Source organism: Moschus berezovskii, chromosome 13, assembly GCF_049115385.1.
Source record: "Moschus berezovskii isolate FMDL1 chromosome 13, NW_MosBer_1.0, whole genome shotgun sequence".
Classification (NCBI taxonomy): Eukaryota; Metazoa; Chordata; class Mammalia; order Artiodactyla; family Moschidae; genus Moschus; species Moschus berezovskii.
The window spans coordinates 33957130-33972315 of NC_142472.1; the positions used below are offsets into that span (position 1 = coordinate 33957130).

Genomic DNA, 15186 nt, shown 5'->3' on the forward strand with positions numbered 1-15186 from the left:
AGACTTGTGTCACATGAGTGTCACCTATTTGCCCCACTGAGCATTACATGCTAAAAGAGAGTAATCAAGAGCAAAAGTCTGGGGTCAGTTTACTGTCACTAAATTGATGCTCACCCTAACCCTCCCTCCTCGGCACTGAGCCCATGCTCGGAGTGGGTCACAGCAGTGCATCCACACAGCTGTTTGTAAGGTGAGCTGGCTCTGGAAGACGACAAGGAGAGAGGGCTGAGGACACGGTCTAGGGATGCAGTGAAGCCTAGAGGCTAATAATGTGGTGGCAGTGGGGACCCCAGGGATCACCCACAGCAGAGACACTCACATGGTAGGCAGCTGTAAAACACAGAAAGCTCTATTGGAACAAAGTACATCAAAATCAGAGAATGACAGCCAGGAAGCCAAGGAACAAACTCCTGGATGCAGAGGTGGTTGTACTTCCTTCCACTCATACAATCAGTAGTAAAACAATCACTCTCAGGAGGGTCATCTCCAAGCTCAATGGACAAAAAGAATGCTATATGTATATATATAAAATACTTGTAATACTTTAGTATATATATATATTATATATATACTTATAATACTTTGGTATATATATATTTGTAATACTTTAATATATATACTAAAATATTAAATATATATTATAAGTGAGTACATGTACATAGATCTAATAAAAATATATTATTTATAAAATTAAATATACACATAAATATGTATCCCACCAGGCTCCTCAGTCCATGGATTTCTCCAGGCAAAAATTCTGGAGTTGGTTACCATGCCCTCCTCCAAGGGATCTTCCTGACTCAGGGATCAAACTTGGATTTCCTGCATGGGCAGGCAGATTCTTTATCATCTGAGCCACCAGGGAAGCCCAATATATATGTTTATTAATATATGTGTGGATATGGATATATATATACTTGTACGTATGGAAGAACAGATATACTCACCTATCTGAAGTCGAATAAACAGTTTGTATGTATTTTCCAGAGACAGTCTCCTGATAGCCATCCTTTGGTGATTTGCTAGAAATAAGCACATATGGACATGTAAGAACTGGGCTATTTCCCTAGTGTTGAAGTATTGATATATATTAATATACCTATGTAGGCAAGGAAGCACACACACACACACATTCACTATTGTTATTCTTTGTGATGCTATATGTCAGGACAATATACTAATCCTTTTTTTTAACCTGGAGAAGTATTGATATGCAAGTTATCTCCAAGTTGACATATACATCTAAATAAAGAATGGGGCAAGGAGAGTTCAAGCACAAGTGTAAGCAGGAAAAGTAGTTATCGTTTTTCATGAAATTTGTACTTGCACCTCCTTTATTTTTACTGAAAGAAAGCTAACTGTTGTTCTAACGTAAAGAATATACACAAAGCACGACTATACTCAGTGCAAGCAAATATAGACAGTCATCATTCACGTGGAGAAATACTCTTGAACTTTTAGGGGAAACTTTGGAAGCTTTTATTTTTACATGAAAACATCCAAGAATTGTTTAGAATAAAGTAAAAAAATTTTAACTTTCGAAAGTCCTCTTTGTTCCCTTTCCGCTCCAGTTCGTAAATGTCATTCGCTTCTGGAGACAAATGAAGAGTGCACTGCACTAACCGGCTGGCTGCCTCCCCGGTATGTATGCTACCTGGGAACATATGAGGACCAGAAGCAATGTGTTCCTATAATTTCATACAGTGAGGGGTAACTCCACATGCTTCACCTGGGATTTTTTAATGAGAAATTTCTCTCTCCCTCCAAACAACCTGAAGGCAGTTGCTGTCAGAAAGAGAAACTGCTTTATACTGGGACTGCTTTATACTCTGTGTTCTGGGAACACAGAGCCCAAAGTGCTAAGTGAGTTTGTGCATATTGATGCATGACACGTATACAGTCATTCCCATTTTATAGGTCAGGAAATCGAAGTCAAGTGGCTTTGCTGAGGCCACGTGGTCAGTAAATGACAAACTCAGATTTGATTCTAAATCACTCTCGATTTTAGGGAGAATTGGATTAAGCAGGAAAATCAAGATTGAGGTTGCATTTCACAAGGAAATTTATTCTTGTGTTTGCAAAATCCTTTTGAGGGGGAAGGTTGCTCAAATCCTGACACACCTTGAATTATGGCAGCTCCACCCCACCCCGTACACTGCTCTCTGGTCTCTCTGAACTGGGTGATGATCAACACATATGCAACCTATAGTTTATCCATATTTGAATGCCCCACTGTTACCCTACGCCATGATTAGGCTAATTCTTTTTTATATACTCCTGAAAAACTGAATAGTTGTGAATCCCTGACCTTGGTGGACATTTTCCTCGACATCCATCACATCAGGCAGCAGAGTTTCTGGACCAGAGCATGTGTACTAAAAGGTTATACCCCTTGTTTCAGATTAGAGGTGAGAAATAGAAACAATTAAAGTGTGACTCCAAATTAGCACAGGAATACTTGTGTGATTTGATAAGGTTCATTATGGGCACGTATGTTTATTTGACTACTTTCAAACAACTATCCTATGATGTATACATGTGTTATATCAAAATATTATTTAGTCTGCCCTATGACTTTGTATGATTATTTGACAACTACTTAAAAATATAACTTCACTGTAGCTCAGATGGTAAAGAATCTGCCTGCAACACAGGAGACCTGGGTTCGAAACGTGAGTTGGGAAGATCCTCTGGAGAAGGGAATGGTGACCCACTCCAGTATTCTTGCCTGGAGAATCCTGTGGATAGAGGACCCTGGTAGGCTACAGTCCATGGGGTTGCGAAGAGTTGGACACGACTGAGTGACTAATACTACTACTAATAATAATGGAAAGATTATAAAGAATTATTAATATATATCTAGAACTCAGTACTCTCTTAAATGGTCTGTTATTTGAAAAAGATACGCATACCTTAAAAAAATGACATTTCTTCTTAAACACTGATTATTTCAAAATTATAAAATACATAAAGCAAAATACTTGAAATAAATTTCCAGTACCTATTCTCCATGTACGTCCTTGTGTACACAACTGTATCCTTTGATCCTGCATGCCTGGTTTCAGCATTGGAGCTGCAAATACAAACCATTTGACTTTATGTTTAAAGTTTGTTTATAGGATAATCAGATTAACAAGGCAAGTATCCAATCCAATGAAAAAATAATGCTCACATACACCTTCTAAACTATAACCTTTGAAATATAAATGTTAAATTGGTATTAACCCACTTCTGAAAAATTTATGTTTCCCATTTTGTCTTAACTTCTATTGTCTTGGCCTTTTTCCAGAATACTACTATGAAAATCGGTCACTCAGCAAGTCTATTGTAGACCATGATGATTACTTTGAATATTTGTGTAATATGTTCTAGTGTCTATTACCCTAATGTTTCATTCATACTTCCAAACCATTGCTTTCCCCACAAATCTCAGGCAAAAAATGGACCTTAATTACCCAACATGATAACACATGATTTAGTGACACCTTTAATTCTATCTAAGGAAGTCAATTCAATGTCACAATCATGTTTTTTAAAAAATTACAGACTTTGAAGGAAAAATCACATCTACACTTATTCATAACTGACAACTTACCAATGACCAAGATGTTTACTCAACACCTTTGTATAAGCCTATAAAGTCACTGGTTAAAATTAAAATTTTCTGCATTTCAAACAAATATCATATATTAATGCATATATATAGAATCTAGAAAGATGATACTGATGAACTTATTTGCAGGGGAGCAAACTTATGGACATGGACAAGGCGGGAGGAAGGAGAGGGTAGGACGAATGGAGAGAGTAGCATGGAAACATATGACTAACATATATAAAATAGATATCCAATGGGAATTTGCTGTATGACGACTCACGAAACTCAAACTGGGGCTCTGTGACAACCTAGAGGGGTGGGATGGGGAGGGAGACGGGAGGGAGGTTCACGAGGGAGGGGACACATGTGTACCTATGGCCGATTCATGTTGACGTATGGCAGAAACCAACACAATATAGTAAAGCATTATCCTTCAATTAAAAATAAACAAATTTAAAATAAGAAAGTTTTATTGGAACACAAAAAAATGCATAAAAACAACAACAGCAAAATAAACAAAATTTTCTGTATTTCAAAGGAAGGATCAGGTTGCATGTGGATGTTTTCTTTAAAAAAAAAAAAAAGCAGGAGGAAAAAAAAGCCAGAAGGAGAATGGTCCTGTCATTTATTCTATAATTGACCACAGTACCTGAGCGTCTTCTTGGCTTCATAAGAATAGGCAGCTGTTCTAGAGGACGGGCTAATTAAAGCCTCAGTAGATCCAGTGACCTGGCCATCTTGCCTGAGAAAGCAAATGCAAATATTTGGCACTTAAAATCAAGGCCACAGAGGATTTTTGTTTTATTAAAATTCTGTTCAAACAACATTTTTTTAAACATACAGTAAAGCTGTTTCTGTTTGCCTGGTTTCTGCACATATATACAGACAGAATAAATGTACTATTTTACTCTTCCATAGACACAACTGTCTTACCATTATGAATGACCCATAGGCATGTGTCACATTATCTAACAGTAGGACAGAATACTTTTTTAACCAAGGGCAGGAACCATATGAAACTGGTTGCAGTAACATTCTCACAGCACCAATGCCATTTTCGAAAGTTTTTCATGTACAACATATCTGGGAGTTTATCTATTTAATGAAAATTATCTGGGGGTTGCTTTGAGAAATTCCAGTTTCCATTTTAACAGAAAAGTAGTACTTTAAAGATCGCTAAAGAACTTTGACCTAGATTTGTGCTAATCTAAAAATGTCATTATGCTCAACAAAGTGTAGGCATATTTGTTTTTTCCTATGAAACAGTGGAAAATTAATGTAGGCATAGTGAAAGCTTTAGCTCTTTTTCTTTCCTCGTGTTAGAAAACTCTGACAGAGGCAAGACATAAAAATAAAGAGGAGAATTTAGATCTCAATCATGATTTATCATTCTTGACTGGCCTGTTCCTTCCATTTCCAGGCAGCTTTTAAAGAAGAGAAAAACAATTGTTCACATATTATCATCTCTGGCATGTGGAAAACCATCTTCTAGTTTTAAGACAGATGTTTCAAAAGACATTTGGCAATGAGAAAGTAGAATGAATATTATTAGAAGATTCTCGAATGTGATCATTAGAATATGTCATTTCGGAACAATAGACCTAACTAGGAACTATTTGGAAATATTCAGATCATACGGTAAATAATACTAAAACCCAATTTCAGCAAATAGTTTCAACGGACAAAGGTTGTCAATGAGTGTGAAATGTGTTTGTACTGCCCTCAGAAAGGTAAAATCAAAAATTACCAGTTTGTGAAACCTGTAATAGGAATAGGAAATACTTTGCAAACAGTTCTGATAAGGACTGAATTGTGTCCTGCCAAAAATTCTTATATTGAAGCCCTATACCCCGGTGTGATGTGGAGACAGGGCCTATAAAAAGGAAATAAAGGTTAGGTGAAATCATAAGGGTGGGGCTTTAATCCCATAGGACAGGGTGTCCTTATAAGAAGAGGAAGAGGTACTAGAGCTTGCTCTCTCTCTCTGTGGACACACAGAGGAAAGGCCATGTGAGGACACAGACACAGTCATATGCAAACCAAGAACGTTCTCACCAGAAACCAAGAAGAGCGTTCTCACCAGAAACCAAGAAGAGCGTTCTCACCAGAAACCAAGAAGAGCGTTCTCACCAGAAACCAATCCTGACACTGTTCCTCGTGAATTTCATGTTCTTGCTACATCGTGAAAGAATTCAGAGATGGGTAAGAAGTAGATTTAGAGAAAAGCACACTATACAGACAGAGGGTGGGCCATCTCAGAAGGCAAGAAGAGAGGTTCAAAACGTGGTGTGGTTAGTTTTTGTGGGCGGGGTAATTTCATAGGCTAGTGAGTGGGAAGATTATTCTAATTATTTGGGGGAAGGGGTGGAGACTTCTAGGAACTGGGCCACTGCCCACTTTTTGACCCTTTATGGCTGCTCTCAGGATTGTCATGATGCTGGTGGGTGTTTCATTTAGCATATGCCGATGTATTAAAACGAGCATATAATGAGGCTCAGGGTCTACTGGGAGCTGAATCTTCAGCCATCTTGGACCTAGTTGTTTTTAGGTTTTTTCATGTCCTGTGGCCATGCCATTCTTTTTAAGGTTGTACCCCACTCCCTTCCTCCTGTTTCAACAGTATCTTGACCTAGAATTTTAGTCTCCAAAAGAGTGAGAAAATAAATTCTGTCTTTTAACACCTGGTCTGTGGGATTTTGTTATGGCAGCCTGAGCAGACTAACACAAGTAGCATCTACTAGTTGTGTTTACAATGAGACTAATAACTATATTTTATAACTATCAATAAAAATCAGATGTTAGTAAATAAATTTGGAATGTGGAACAGCAAATTCTTTCTTGGAATTGTTCCTCTTGTAATTTGGGAGGATAATACACTTTTAAAAAAAGAAATCTTTTATTTTTGGATTAATTTTAAAGGTATAGAATAATTGCAATGATAGTTCAGAGAATTCCAGTATACTCTTCACCCAGCTTCTCTTAATTCTCACATCTCACACAACCACAATCTGTTTGTCAAAACTAAATAATTAGCGTTGGTACAATGTCATTAGCAAAACTACAGACTTATTTCTATTTTACCAGTTTTTTCCCTGATGTCCTCTCTCAATTTCAGACCCAAATCAGGATACTACTTCCACATAATCACCATGTCTTGGGGTCTCTGATAGTTGGTAAGCCTTTCTTTGTTTTTCATGAGATGGTGATAGAGCTTACTAAGAAAATTCTATCTTGATGCCAGTAAGCAGTAACATTAATTTTTAAAATTATTTAGAATCATAGAAATAGTTAGAGAAACAATTCTTTGGAAGCCAATTAAATAATCTTTAGTGCTTTTAAAAGTGCTTTTAAAAAGGATTACTCTCCCAAATATATAAGCAGCTCATACAGTTCAATATCAGAAAAACAAACAACTCAATAAAAAAATGGGCAGAAAACCTAAATGGATATTTCTCCAAAGACATAAAAATTTCCAATAAACACAAGAAAAGACGCTCAATATTGCTCATTATTAGGGAACACAAATCAAAACTACAATGAGGTATCACCTCACACCATACAGAATGACCATCATCCAAAAATCTACAAAAATAAATGTTGGAGAAGTCATGGAAAAAAGAGAACCCTCCTGCACTGTCAGTGGGAATGTAAACTGATAAAGCCATTATGGAAAACAATATGGAGATTCCTTAAAAAACTAGGGAAAATCTACCATATGACACAACAATCCCACTACTTGGCATATACCCTGAGAAAAATCACTATTTTAAGAGACACATGTAACCCAGTGTTCATTGCAGCAATATTTACAATAGCCAGGACATGGAAGCAACCTAGATGTCCATTGACAGATGAATGGTTAAAGAAGATGTGGTACGTATACATGATGGAATATTACTCAGCCATAAAAAGGAATGGATTTGAGTCAGTTGTAGTGAGGTAGATGAACCTAGAACCTGTTACACAGAGTGAAGTGAGGCAGAAAGAGAAAAACAAATATTGGAATATATATATGGAATTTAGAAAAATGGCACTGATGAACCTAGTAGAGAACAGAGTTGCAGACACAGTGGGGAAAGGTGAAGGTGGGATGAATAGAGAAAGCAGCGTCGACATATTTACAGTATCATGTGTAAACTAGATAGCTAGTAGGAAGTTGCTACATAACACAGGGAGCCCAGCCTGGTGCTGTGTGAAGACCTATAGGAGAGGGGTGGGGGGAGGGGAGGGAGGTTCAAGAGGAAGAGGAGATATATATATATATATACATATAATTATGACTGACTCACCTTGTTGTACAACAGAAACCAACACAACATTGTAAAGCAATTTTCCACCAATTAAAAAATTAAATTAAGAATGTTACTGGGTTCCCACATCAAATATTCTGACTTAATTGGTTTAGTGTAGGGCTTCCCAGGTGGCGCTAGTGGTAAAGAACTCGACTGCCAATGCAGGAGACATAAGAGACCCAGATTCAGTCCCTGGGTCAGGAAGATCCCCTGGAGGAGGGCATGGCAACCTACTCCAGTATTCTTGCCTGGAGAATCCCATGGACAGAGGAGAGCCTGGTGGGCTATAGTCCGTAGTGTTGCAAAGAGTCAGACACCACTAGGGCAACTTAGCAGGCACATGACTTGAGCACTTGGATTCTTTTAAATCTCTCCATGATTCTCACATGTAAGACAAGGCCTTAGAGGCAGTGTGACATTTTATCCAAAAGAGCACTGAATTTTAAAGTATGGTCCCTGGATCAGCAGGTGATTCTGATACCATTGCAAAGGAGAACTCTCCACCCAAGTATTCCACTTAGACACCTTGAATAATGTTCATAAAAAAGAGCTTGTGGCTCACAGTGTTTTTTGCTGGATAGCTTTATTATTAAGTTATCCTTCACAGAAATAAATTGCTGAATTGTAATTTAGAATCAATGGTCACAGTTTCATCTCTAAATTAAATAGCTTCATAAACTATAAACTAAATATTGTGTTGGAACTTACAAAATTCCAAATGGAATTTCACTTGAGAAAATATTTTATCAAGTGGAAGTTTACCTTGAAAATTTAACTATCTAAAACTTTTATACACAGACATTTGATGTGAAAACATCAAATGGTACTGCTGATTTAAGAAAAGTGGCAGTTCCTGAAAAGGAGTTACTATAGGATCCAGTAATTCCACTCCCTAAGTATATACCCTCCCTAAGTCCCTCCTAGAGGAAATCAGTCCTGAATGTTCATTGGAAGGACTGATGTTGAAGCTGAAACTCCAATCCTTTGGCCACCTGATGTGAAGAACTGACTCATTTGAAAAGACCCCGATGCTGTGAATGATTGAAGGCGGGAGGAGAAGGGGACGACAGAGGATGAGATGGTTGGATGGCATCACCGACTCAATGGTCATGAGTTTGAGTAAACTCCGGGAATTGCTGATGGACAGGGAGGCCTGGCATGCTGCAGTCCAGGGGATCACAAAGAATTGGACAAGACTGAGTGACTGAACTGAACTGAACTGAATACTCTCTTAGTGCCAATATAAGTGGTATTGTGTTTAAATTTTAAATTTCCATTTACAGTGCCCTGTTTGTACATATAAAATCAATTGACTTTTTAAAATATTAAGCTGGGATCCTGTCACCTTCTTATATTACTTATTCCAGTTTTTTTTAATATCAAGGATTTTCTTTTGGATTTTCTAAACAGTAGAAATTGAAAAAGACAGAAAGTAACTTAGTAGTTGTCCAGAGCTAAGGGCTGGGGGAAAACAATACATGACTGCTAAAGGGCATGGTGTTTCTTTCTGAGGTGATGAAAATGTTCTAAAAGTGATAGTGGTGATGGTCTACAACTCTGAATATACTAATCAGATTGCATATATATTTGTGGATATCCAATTACTATACAGAGTAAATACATTCATAAAATAAAACAAGTCTCAGTTTAACAGGTTTATTTAGATTTCCATTGTCCTATTTGACTTAACTTTGGCAACCTGACTTCAATTTCTTTTTTTAAATTAATTTTCATGGGGGTATAGTCGCTTTACAATGTGTGTTAGTTTCCACTGTACAGCAAAGTGAATCTACTACACATGTACATATTTACCTCTTTTTTGGATTTCCTTCCCATTTAGGTCACCACAGAGCACTGAGTACAATTCCCTGAGCTATACAGTGTGAGGGTGCTTAATCACTCAGTCATATCTGACTCTTTGCAATCCCATGGTCTGTAGCCTACCAGGTTCCTCTGTCCAGGGGATACTCTAGGCAAGAATACTGGAGTGGGTTGCCATTTCCTTCTCCACTGCTATACTGTGGGTTCTCATTAGTCATCTATTTCACAGTAGTGTATATGGAACAACAGACTGGTTCCCAATTGGGAAAGGGGTACGTAAAGGTTGTGCATCGTCACCCTACTTATTTAACTTATATGCAGAGTACATCATGAGAAATGCTGCACTGGATAAGGCTCAAGCTAGAATCAAGATTGCCGGGAGAAATATCAATAACCTCAGATATGCAGATAACACCACACTTATGGCAGAAAGTGAAGAAGAACTAAAAAGCCTCTTGATGAAAGTGAAAGAGGAGGAAAGTGAAAAAGTTGGCTTAAAACTCAACATTCAGAAAACTAAGATGATGTCATTGGGCCCCATCACTTTATGACAAATAGATGGGGAAACAATGGAAACAGTGACAGACATTATTTTGGGGGGGTTTCAAAGTCACTGAAGATGGTGACTGCAGCCATGAAATTAAAAGATGTTTGCTCCTTGGAAGAAAAGTTATGACCAATCTAGACAGCATATTAAAAAGCAGAGACATTACTTTATCAACAAAGGCCCCCCCAAGTCAAAGCTTTGGTTTTTCCCGTAGTCATGTACGGACGTGAAAGTTGGACTATAAAGAAGGCTGAGTGCTGAAGAATTGATGCTTTTGAACTGTGGTATTGGAGAATACTCTTGAGAGTCCCTTATATGGCAAGGAGATCCAACCAGATCTCCAACCAGATCCATCCTAAAGAAAATCAGACCTGAATATTCATTGGAAGCACTGATGTTGAAGCTGAAACTCCAATCCTTTGGCCACCTTATGTGAAGAACTGACTCATTTGAAAAGAACCCAATGTTGGGAATGATTGAAGGTGGGAGGAGAAGGGGACGACAGAGGATGAGATAGTTGGATGGCATCACTGACTCAATGAACATGAGTTTGAGTAGGCTCTGGGAGTTGGTGATGGACAGGGAAGCCTGGCGCACTCAAGTTCACGAGGTCACAAAGAGCCGGACACGACTGAGCGACGGAACTGAACTGAACTGTGTATATATGTCAATCCCAATCACTCAATTCACCCCACTTCCCCTTCACCCTTTGGTATCCTACCAAGCTTGTCTGTTCTCTACATCTGTATCTCTGTTTCTGATCTGCAAATAAGTTTATCTGTATCATTTTTCTAGATCCCACATATAAGTGATACACAATATTTGCTTTCCTCTTTCTTTCTTCACTCTATGTGACATTCATGTCTCTGCAAATGACACAGTTTCATTCCTTTTTATGGCTGAGTGGCAACTTGACTTTAAATAGCATAAAATAATTTCAGCTGATAAACACCCAAGTCACTGCAAACTTTATAAATCTCCTTTGCATGAAGAACAAGAGTTTACTGAGAACTTCTGCTGTGCTGTTCTCAGTGGTTCAGTTGTGTCCAAGTCTTTGTGACCCTATAGACTGAGCCCACCAAACTCCTCTGTCCATGGGATTCTCCAGGCAAGAATACTAGAGTCAGTTGCCATGCTCTTCTCCAGGGAATCTTCCCAACCAAGGGACTGAACTCACATCTCCTGCATTGCAGGCAAGTTCTTTGCTCCTGAGCCACTATCAAAGCCAGTTTACTAAGAGCTTACCAATTTGAATTGTTTTATGTGTTAGGATTTACTTCCCCAAAACTATCAAGGTTTTGAGTTCTTGTAAAACTGACAGATTTTAAGTATATAAAAATAAATATTCTTATGGTAACCAAAGAGGATAGCAGTGTTGGGGAGCAGAGATAAATTAGGAGTTTGGGATTAAAAACATGAATACTACTATATATAAAATCAGTAAACAACAAGGATCCATTGTATAGCACAGGGAACTATACTCAATATACTGTGATAAACTATAACAGAAAAGAATCTGAAGAAGAATATATATTATGTATATGTATAACTGAATCCCTTTGTTGTACACTTGAAACTAACACAACATTGTAAATCAATTAAACATCAGTAAAAAATAAAATTAAAACAAAGAAGTATTCTATTTTGGAGAATAGAGAACTTGAGACCAGAACACCACTTTAATTTACCAATTTTATCTACCTGATCAAATCTCTTAATCCCTGATTCTCAATTTTCTTTCAGTTAAATCTTCACCTATTTTGTAAATCAAAGTAAACTTTCTATTCTGTAAACAGAGTGAAGTTAAATGTTAGTTGCTCAGTTGTGTTCGATTCTTAGTGACCCCATGGACTGTAGCCCACCAGGATCCTCTGTCCATGGAATTCTCCAGGCAAGAATACTGGAGTAAATAGCCATTCCCTTCTCCAGTGGATCTTTCTGACCCAGGGGAAGCTGGGTCTCCTGCATTGCAGGCAGATTCTTTACCATGTGAGCCACCAGGGAAGCCTGTAAACAGAATCAGTTCAGTTCAGTTCAGTCGCTCAGTCGTGTCCAGCTCTTTGCGACCCCATGAATCACAGCACGTCAGGCCTCCCTGTCCATCACCAACTCCCAGAGTTCACTCAAACTCATGTCCATCCAGTCAGTGATGCCATCGAGCCATCTCATTCTCTGATGTCCCCTTCTCCTCCTGCCCCCAATCCCTCCCAGCATCAGAGTCTTTTCCAGTGAGTCAACTCTTCGCATGAGGTGGCCAAAGTATCAGAGCTTCAGCTTCAGCATCAGTCCTTCCAATGAACACCCAGGATTGATCTCCTTTAGAATGGCCTGGTGGGATCTCTTTGCAGTCCAAGGGACTCTCAAGAGTCTTCTCCAAAACCACAGTTCAAAAGCATCAATTCTTTGGCGCTAAGCTTTCTTCACAGTCCAACTATCACATCCATACATGACCACTGGAAAAACCATAGCCTTGACTAGATGAACCTTGGTTGGCAAAGTAATGTCTCTGCTTTTTAATATGCTATCTAGGTTGGTCATAACTTTCCTTCCAAGGAGTTAGTGTCTTTTAATTTCATGGCTGCAATCAGCATCCGCAGTGATTTTGGAGCCCAAAAAAATAAAGTCTGACATTGTTTCCACTGTCTCCCCATCTATTTCCCATGAAGTGATGGGACCAGAAGCCCTGATCTTAGTTTTCTAATGTTGAGCTTTAAGCCAACATTTTCACTCTCCTCTTTCACTTTAATCAAGAGGCTTTATAGTTCTTCTTCACTTTCTGCCATTCTGCTTTATTGACTATATCGAAGCCTTTGACTGTGTGGATCACAATAAACTGTGGAAAATTCTGAAAGAGATGGGAATACCAGACCACCTGATCTGCCTCTTGAGAAACCTATATGCAGGTCAGGAAGCAATAATTAGAACTGGCCATGGAACAACAGACTGGTTCCAAATAGGACAAGGAGTATATCAAGGCTGTATATTGTCACCCTGTTTATTTAACTTATATGCAGAGTACATCATGAGGAATGCTGGGCTGGAAGAAACACAAGCTGGAATCAAGATTGCCGGGAGAAATATCAATAACCTCAGAAATGCAGATGACACCACCCTTATGGCAGAAAGTGAAGAGGAACTCAAAGCCTCTTGATGAAAGTGAAAGATGAGAGTGAAAAAGTTGGCTTGAAGCTCAACATTCAGAAAACTAAGATCATAGCATCTGGTCCCATCACTTCATGGGAAATAGATGGGGAAACAGTGGAAACAGTGTCAGACTTTATTTTTTGGGGCCCCAAAATCACTGCAGATGCTGATTGCAGCCATGAAATTAAAAGATGCTTACTCCTTGGAAGGAAAGTTATGACCAACCTAGATAGCATATTAAAAAGCAGAGACATTACTTTGCCAACCAAGGTCCGTCTAGTCAAGGCTATGGTTTTTCCAGTGGTCATGTATGGATGTGAGAGTTGGACTGTGAAGAAAGCTGATCGCTGAAGAATTGATGCTTTTGAACTGTGGTGCTGGAGAAGACTCTTGAGAGTCCCTTGGACTGCAAGGAGATCCAACCAGTCCATTCTAAAAGAGATGGGTCCTGGGTGTTCATTGGAAGGACTGATGCTAAAGCTGAAACTCCAATACTTTGGCCACCTCATGCAAAGAGTTGACTCACTGGAAAAGACTCTGATGCTGGGAGGGATTGGGGGCAGGAGAGAAGGGAATGACAGAGGATGAGATGGCTAGATGGCATCACTGACTCGGTGGACATGAGTTTGAGTGAACTCTGGGAGTTGGTGATGGACATGGAGGCCTGGCGTGCTGTGATTCATGGGGTCACAAAGAGCTGGACATGACTGAGCGACTGAACTGAACTGAACTGATCATGATCAAGCCACCTTTTTCACTCTCCTCTTTCACTTTCATCAAGAGGCTTTTGAGTTCCTCTTCACTTTCTGCCATAAGGGTGGTGTCATCTGCATATCTGAGGTTATTGATATTTCTCCCAGCAATCTTGATTCCAGCTTGTGCTTCTTCCAGCCCAGCGTTCCTCATGATGTACTCTACATATAAGTTAAATAAGCAGGTGACAATATACAACCTTGACGTACTCCTTTCCTATTTGGAACCAGTCTCTTGTTCCATGTCCAGTTCTAACTGTTTCTTCCTGACCTGCATACAGGTTTCTCAAGAGGCAGGTCAGGTGGTCTGGTATTCCCATCTCTTTCAGAATTTTCCAGTTTATCGTGATCCACACAGTCAAAGGCTTTGGTATAGTCAATAAAACAGAATGGCTTTATTTTATTGCAGGGCTTTCTTTTCTACTTTGTTTTTTTTCAAGTGAAAATTTTTATCATTTTGCTCTGTCATGGCTGGGACAGTGCTCCATTTTCCATTTAATTTGTAGATAGATCCTGTACAAGACTGTGATAGAACTGAGGAAGGGTGAATGACATCTAGACACAGAACTCAGGGATGAGCAAAAGATTCTGCAGCAGTGGTTAAGGCCTCCGGGCATAATTGACTGTGACGATGACAACCCCACTGGGAGAGGGGAGCATTTGTGAATGTACATGCAGTTGTTGGGTTATGTTAGGCAGGAGGCACAGATGAAATTATAGGAAATTAAAGGAGAGCGTGCACACGTTACTGGCAGTCATGGTGTTTTCCATCACACACCTCTTCTACACAGATGGCCACTACCCCACCTTTGTGTGGAAGGAGACCAGACAGCCTCAGAAAGCTAGAGGAAGGAGAAGTTATGAGGAAGGAGAAACTGGGACGCAGCTAAAGTCCTTGGTTACCAAACAGCTATAGAGAATGAAAATGTTAGTCACTCAGTCATGTCTGACTCTTTGTGACCCCAGGGACTACAGCCCACCAGGCTCCTCTGTCCATGAAATTGTCCAGGCAAGAAAACTGGAGGTAGCCATTTC

General features: G+C 39.1%; 1 protein-coding gene across 15 annotated transcripts in view; it reads right to left on the reverse strand.

Moving 5' to 3' along the window:
* Positions 1 to 15186, reverse strand: part of SCEL (sciellin) — a 127352-nt gene that overhangs the window by 11170 nt on the left and 100996 nt on the right. For all 15 annotated transcript variants that reach the window (XM_055426517.2, XM_055426523.2, XM_088842668.1 and 12 more), the window contains 3 exons: positions 4245 to 4337; positions 3002 to 3073; positions 948 to 1022 (listed from right to left, as the gene is read on the reverse strand). In XM_055426517.2, the coding sequence (XP_055282492.2) occupies positions 948 to 1022; positions 3002 to 3073; positions 4245 to 4337 (240 nt within the window). The remainder of the gene's footprint in view (positions 1 to 947; positions 1023 to 3001; positions 3074 to 4244; positions 4338 to 15186) is intronic.